At 36.0% G+C, this 8,079-nt stretch overlaps 1 protein-coding gene across 1 annotated transcript in view; it reads left to right on the top strand.

Moving 5' to 3' along the window:
• The window catches only part of adamts3 (ADAM metallopeptidase with thrombospondin type 1 motif, 3), a 414,286-nt gene that overhangs the window by 363,875 nt on the left and 42,332 nt on the right, over positions 1–8,079 (top strand). Inside the window, exon 17 of the mRNA XM_030144543.1 lies at positions 1,977–2,140. Within this exon, the coding sequence (XP_030000403.1) occupies positions 1,977–2,140 (164 nt within the window). The remainder of the gene's footprint in view (positions 1–1,976; positions 2,141–8,079) is intronic.

Here is an 8,079-nt window from a genome sequence, read left to right as displayed (position 1 = left end):
CTTAATTTTAAAATTATTAAGAAATTTTGAATTGAGATGGTAGATATGTTTTTGTTGATTTAATTTTTATTATTATGGTGTGAATGCTCGATACTGTACACATTTAAGTTGATGTAAGCAGTGTATTAGTTGAAAAGGATAGGCAAAAAAATAAGCTTTTGCTTCTAGCCTATTCCTTTTTTGTTTTTTATATTTATTATTATTAATGTACTGAGTACAATGATTGATGTAAAACAAAAAAATTCATTCATTCATTCATTCATTCATATATGCTACACATAACTGTTAGGGTTTACTGAAGGTCCTTTTTTGTGGTGTTGCTGAAGCTAACACCTGAACAGTGATTTATAGGTGCCAAAAGTCCACACATTCGTTATTCTAGTTGAAGTACTTATTCATCTTTTTAAAAAACTAAAGTTCTGAGATATACTCAATATCTGTATGTGGGTCCGATCAAGCGGTAACACGTGGACACATTCAGTGTTCAACAGTCTCTGTTATGTAAGCAGAGTAACTTATATGCATGTATTTTACATGTTTGAGTAGATATTTATAAGCACTATAACCTTATGTATCACAAAATTTGGGGAGATAAAATTTTAGATGAAAAATGTCAAATTACTGCTCGGTAACACATGGACTTGAAACAGACATCCATTTTTTTTAAGTTTTACGCAAACATTCAAAACATGCAGTTCTCAACAGAAATTGATATCAAGTAGGACAAAACCTTTTAGATATTATGTTCAGCTATGCTAAAAATAAATTTTGGAGTAAAATATTGAAAAGGCTCTGTTTTATTGATATGATAATGTGGTAACACGTGGACAAGCTGCCATAGTTACATCTGGACGACTCTTGACCATTGTATGCATCACCCAAAACGTGTCAAAAGATCATTGCTTTCTGAAAGTTTCACTCAAATGTTGGAATTATAAATATCGTTACTTAAAAATTAAAAATTGTTTTGTTTTTTGTTTTTTTGGACAGGGCCTTTTAAGCAATTCACAAATGTTCAAACTTATAAATATCAATAATATTCACAAAATAATGAAAATCTAATGTACTTGAAACTTAACAATCATCTATACAATCAACAGATTGAATAAATTTTAAAATTTTTTAGATATAATTTTTAGCATCAAATTCAAGCTGTGGTGTAAAAAGTACAATCAATAAAATCGGTTGTAATTTTTTTTGTACAAGTGGTATTTTAAAAAGGATTACAGTTCCATAAAATGCAGATTTGCTAAAAAATGAGTCCACTTGATTTGTGGAAATTAATTTTTTCATGTTGATGTTCGCTTTCACTTGACCAGACCCATATATGAATATTTCCGCATTTTTGCTTGCTGTTTTGGTGCAGAGGTGCTGAATCATTGCTGTAATTTGTTTTCCTGGTCTTTTGCTTGATGCATCTTTTTACGTCTCCATCTTATAATAACTCTCCATCTATATGGAGAGGGAGGGCTCCCTATTACTGTTTTTCCTGGCACAGTATGAGGAGAGAAATACTATAAGCCTGTCGAAAATGTGAGGTCACCATCTGTGTGCAGCTGGACAGGAACTGTTTTACTGCACAGCATGAATAACAAAAATAAAGAAATAAATAAATGAATATACAGTATGTGAATATTGCAGATATTGTGTGCTTTGTAAATATAACTTATGAAGCTTCATGTAATATGTGAGTAATTGAGCTGTTGCAGAGATCCCCTTTTCCTTTCAGCCTGTCATTTCTGACTGGGTGTACTATATTAAAAGTGGCAGCTTCTTTCTTTTGAGTTAGAGAATGAATCAAGACTCATAACTTTCAGATATATACATTATTAGTTGGTGCCAGGGGTTAATCTACTACAAATTAATCTTGAGAGACCAGCATGAGCATGTCTGTAACTAAATGAGCCCTTTTATCACTGCTGTTCACAAAAGCTATTCCATTTTTCCTGTAACTTACAATAAATAACTGTTTGCAGCCGTCAAGAACCAGGCCACAGGACATTACATTCTCAATGGAAAAGGAGAAGAGGTCAAATCCAAAACCTTCATTGACTTGGGTGTGGAGTGGCACTACAGTATCGAGGATGACGTGGAGGCTCTACACACGGATGGACCCCTGCATGACCCTGTGGTGGTTCTGGTAAAAAAAAAAAAAAAAAAAAAACACCCCTGCTGCTCTACTGTTGTAGATATACAGGGGTTGGACAAAATAATGGAAACACCTTCTATGATGCCACAATGTTAGGTGTTTCCATTATTTTGTCCAACCCCTGTATGAGTTCATCTAAAACTTCAATGTTCAACCAAGGCCCCAGCCCTCTCAGTATGATTTAAAGCTGTTAGATTTAAATTTGACCATCTTCATTTACCAATGGCATAGTAAATACATTTTCTCAGGTGTGCATTTAACGTATTAGAAGCATTTTTGTATGATGACATTTATAGACAGATCTGAAACCAAAAATAACAACTGAAAACATAGGGCAGGTAAAATTAACATTTTAGGTGGGAAACAATGACTCTGATTAGACTTGGAAGATCTGGGAGAGTAAATGACAAGAGAAAAACTTCACAAATGTTACCTGACCAACACTAGAAGATAATAAATTTAACTTGAAAATTGTTATATGCAGTAAAGGAGTGTATCCATGGTTGTGTTGGCGCTCACACTTTTGTAATCTTCTTGTTATTATTTATATTTACAGTTAAATGTTTTTTATTTATCGGTAACATTTAACTTGTGTGTTTCATGAGTAATGCCCTTTCCAGTCTTGTAATAAGCATGCATGATATCGCAAAGTTTGGGAGTCTCTTGTGGTTCAGGCAGAGCAGGTCATCCATAAACTGGAACTGGATGGCTCTGCACAAAAACCGCTCAGTCATGTAAGGGCTAAATGTAAAAACTTTGTAAGAAAACATTGTGTGTTAGCTGAAAAAAAAAAACAGAAAAGAAAAAAACAGAGTTGTACCATTGTAGCATATGTTGACTGCTCTTAAACCAAAACTGCATCATGGTGCTACACATTAGGGCATTAGTGACTTCAGATTTTTTCCAGATCGACTTATTTGTCAATAAACTCAAAGCCGAATCGACTAGTCGTGGATGACATCATCACATTGACAGAGGAGGAACAACACAGATATGCAGCCATTCAACAATGAGCAACTTGTACTAACATTCACTGTAACATTAACAATGTACAGTAAAGTGCAGAAAAAAAAAAACTTGCTGGACACAAACATCAACAGTCCTTCTAAGACATTTAACCAAAACAAAACACCTTGAATTTTCTTTTAAATTTAACTGACCAACATAAAGTGGGAAAAGGTTAAGACAGTGGCAGCCAAGATGCACAGCATGTTAGAGAAAAGAGCGCATTGTCTTCATAAAATAAATTATTATAAATAGAATAATCCAAACACACTGGCTGTCCAAATTATTATTCAATATTGGTCTTGCTTGCATGGTTCACAGAACATTACTTAGATGATAGTTTTTCTAGATTGCAATCAGTTTAGTCATCCTACTCTGAGTCATCTTTCTTCAGTCTTGGCCTTGTGCTAGTGATATGCAGGTCGTTTTTTGTTTTTGTTTGTTTTTTTTCAGCCTGCTTTTGTGGAATTATTTGAGCCACCCTGCCAATAAAGTGACATTTTTTGGACCCGCACCAACCTGACCTGGGTCCGCTGATCTGTGCATCACTACCCTAGTGCTTCTTGTTTTCATGTAGAAAGATGAGAGTATTGACATGCGCTGAATGAAGGCTCGTGCGCTTTCGGGAGATGGAAGGGAGAGAGAGAATAACAGACGATTAGTCTACCCCTCCACAGTAACGTCGACTTGTGCCACACACGTTGACGCATCGACAAACCGCCTTTTCTGTTAATGCCCTACTATACATACTGAAAATATCTCATAGAATTAACTCAAAATGATTCCAAACGAGTCTGGTCCACTACTCCAAGATGAAGGTATTATGGACGTAAGTTAATGTTGTAACACCACTGACATGCAGTAGATGCTGCTCCAAAAACCTTCACTCACAATTAAAGTATCTCTAAAAATTCTGTATCATTTTTTTCCAGGACTCAATAGTCTCACTCATTTTATGTGGACCTTGATCCATGTGTAAATTTTTCTTCCATTAGTCAGATCTCAGTTTCTTATGGTTAAAGGCTGAACCAACAAGATTGTAAAATTATTTTTTTATACAATGCTTGGTTAAGTTTTCTGTTTTGTCAAGTCTCCACAATAGTGTTGAGCATGTTAACCTGTAATTCAACTTTTGTCCAAATATGGTCACTTCTGACTTAAAAAAGCCACACAGCCAAATCCCAAACTACTGGCTTCAAAACAGCAGTTCAGAACCCACTGGGTGATGTCATGGTGCTTAAAGTGATTATGTAAGTCTGTAACCACCATTTATCCAAAGATGTTTGAGATGTATTTTATGGCAAAACTTAATGTACTTTTTTTAACACTTTGCACCACCACAAACCTCTTTAGCAAATCTTAACACTAATTTATTTATGTATTTTTTAACTTTTCATGTCAAAAAGCACCACATGAAGTTAGCACTGACAAGATATGGACACAGTAACCCGTGTGTGGTCTAATCATATGTATTTGTGGAGTGGAAGAATTGTTTACGTAACCACAAATGGGTCAGTGAGCCATTTTTATTGGCTTTCCAGTTGGTGTGAACGTGAATTGATTTTCCTGATTAAAGCAGAAGAGAGTTCTATGTTGCCCCTTTTCCACTGAAATGGCTGTAGGGGATAACTGTAAATTGTAATTTTCTAAATACTACTGTTGCAGGGTCATTAAATGTAGTTCTGAGATTTTTCTCAGGCAACACTGTAGGTCTCTATATGTTAACCTTCCTCTTGCATTAGGGTCAGCACCGACCCATTTTAGGTTTTAAATGCATGTATGAACCACGTAAAATTTGTGTATTGCATGAAGACTTTGTCAGGAACCTCTATTTCAACAAAATAAGTTAAAAACATTTTCTCACTAAATTATGAAAGGCTCTGGTTGAAATTATGACATTTGTGTTGTTAGGGTCAGTTTCGACCCAGTTTTAAAAATAAAATTATAAAGTAGTAATTAGAGCCAAAACTGAAATCAGTTCCTTCAGTAGCCTTGTTATCCAGTATACGCGCACAAAAACAAAACAAGTAAGATGGGCATGTCCAAACATGTGAGGTCAATTCAGTATAGAGCTGGTGACTTGCAGAGTGCACATCAAGGGGTATCCTGTCAAAAAAAGGCCCAGAGGCTCACACCAAAATATTACAACTAATATTTTTATGGATAGGGAACCCTAACAAGGTAACCAAGAGGTGAGAAACAAAGTGGATGATAGATAATTGTTTTTAGCATATATTACAGCTGATTTAAGACATGGGTCAAAACTGACCTGTTAACATAATTGATGGTAGGCTAAGAGAAAGCTAACAGAAGAGGACAGCCTATTTGAAAATCAGTGATACTGGATGTGTTATCTCTTTTGCTGCTCTCATTAACAGCTAGCTAGTGGTACAGCCCATTTACCTCACTGACTGTCAGCATCCAAGAGCCAGTTGGTCAGAGCTGGTTTTACTGTGCTTAGGGCTTTTGAAATGTGTAGCTGGCTCTGATCAGACTGCAGTGGCTGATTTCTGTACTTCATACTGATCCAACAATTGTAGTGTTGAAAACTGCACTTCCTGGTAGAGGAAAGGTGGGGCCTGGCCTCATTTATCAGGTCACACCCAATCCCACAAGTGGATGGATCAAGCCCAGCTTCTGCCTTTTCCTTTATCTGATGGAGCATGTGGCCTCTGTGACACTGAGTTAGGCCCAATGACTGGATCAATAGATGCATATTTGACTTTTTAGCAGCGTTATCCAGAATAAGTGGACTCATAATGAATCCTGCTAGAAGAATGAACTAAAATCATCAAATCCAGTCCCTGACCACTTCATACCTGACCATGTGCCAGTGCAGAGGATGTAACTCTTTCAATATCAACCAGCCCACTACATCATCCTACATAGTTTTTACAGTACAAACACATTCATAGTAATGAAAATAAATTAACACGATACAGCTGGCATGAAAATAAACACATCTCTACAGTGTAACAGCATTAGGTTTGTCTGGAAAATAGAAGTAAACTGTCAAGTCCTAAAATAAGGCATTGTGTCAGCTGAAGCATTATCAAACGTTCTATTGTAAAGAAACATTATTACAAGATATATAATTGTATTTCATGTTTAACCATTAAAGGTACTTCATTGCCAGGGGTATAACTCAGAAGGACTTGCCAAGATAACGTTATCATTGCAGTACACGGAGTAGTGGCCAACCGTGTGTTATTGTCAGTATAACCAGATGAACAGCACTGTTGGTACCACCTGACTTCATGTTTATACTGATGTTCTCGTTTTACTGGGACTGTGTTTTAAATAAAACTTTAACAAAGTTTAAATGGTCTTTGGATGTCAGTATGGATGCCAGCCCCTGATATATCCGTGCTTGGTTTTAGGCAAGTTCAGGCCCAGCAAAGAGATGGTGTCAGTCTGGAACCATTTTTTTCTGGCTTTGAGCCAGTTCTTTGGTGGTTGGAAACAGGAAAAAAATGGTTCCACATTAAGCATTGGCCCTGAACTGGTCCTGGTACTACTTCAATGGAAAAGGGGCTTGTTATACTGACCTCATCAAAGTGTATATAATGCAGAGGAGAGGGCTCAGCTGAAAAAGATGTAACGCAAAGAAAAATAGCGCAGGACACCAGAATAAATGACCTAACAAAACAGACATAAAATGAAAAACAACATGCACTAGTAAAAATATGAAAATTGACACAACATGGAAATTATGTTGTAGACATGAGATAAAAACATTATAAAACATTAAAATAATATGAAAGAAGCAACAACGCAACAGCAATGATTCCCTCAGTTTCTCTTGTAGTATTGTTAATAGTTTAAGAAAAGCTGTAGCCTGTGAAGGAGGCGGAATAAGTAATGGCTATCAGTCAAGTTTTACTTTAAAAAAGAAAAAAAGTATTCTTTAATTTCCTTCGTAGAACTCTCAATTCCCACTTCCCGTGTTCACCTCAGTTTCCACACTGGTGTTCACATGTTCACATGTCTCTTTGTGAGCAGGTTGGACATTAGTATTTTATTGTAGCACAGAAAACTTATTCATTCCAAGTAAATCTCTTTGCAGTTATTTTCATCTCAAAGTAGACCACTCCAATCAGGCTTTTCTTTTGGTTTGACACCCAGATGGGCACTTGAGGCTGGCTCCCAAAGCGAATCAATCCCCTTAGATGTCAACATTAAAATGGAACTTATCAGACAGCTCACTAAGCTCGCTAAGGCACACATCTGGAAATTCTGTGTATTGAAAAAAACAATCTCTACTATAACTGTGTTTAAGAGGTTACATCAACAAGACCACCATCAATAGATTTTTTTCACCACAATGATTCATAAAGTTAGCCAGTACTTAATTGCAATGCTTGATTGACCTTGGCAAGGAATAAAAGTAGTTTCTGTATCGATTGCATAAATAGCTATAATTTCCTCCTCCTTTTGTGAAATTGTCACCATCCATCCATCCAGTGGCAGCTGCTTGTCTTTCAAAGAGGGGAAGCTCTTTGTTGGTCTACATTAAAAAAAACTGTAAAGTTATTAAACATGAATTGGGCCCTCCATTCCTTTTTAAGAAAATGGTCAGTGACCTTATCATACCAAGTAGGCGTCTTTTCCAGGGACTTGATCGCTAGTTCACTCCGACCTAGCCAACAGTTTGATTGATTTAACTATCTACAAAATGATATTAAATTCAAACAAGAAAAGATTAAATTATGTAATTGAAACAAGAAAACATTGAAATTATGTTAAATTGAAACAAGGAAGTACAATGAGTGTTTTTTTATTTACAGTGCAAGAAATGAACAAGTAATTTTGTAGTGGTTTCTCTCTCAATTTCACAAGCAGAATGCGCGACGGTATTAAATTGAACTCTGTCAAGTGAAGGAGTATATCTCAAAATAGCTGTCAATCAAACGGGATTCAGCCTG

Source organism: Sphaeramia orbicularis, chromosome 9, assembly GCF_902148855.1.
Source record: "Sphaeramia orbicularis chromosome 9, fSphaOr1.1, whole genome shotgun sequence".
Lineage (NCBI taxonomy): Eukaryota > Metazoa > Chordata > Actinopteri > Kurtiformes > Apogonidae > Sphaeramia > Sphaeramia orbicularis.
Note: the sequence above shows the minus strand (reverse complement) of the source record. Positions and strands in the feature narration are given on the sequence as shown.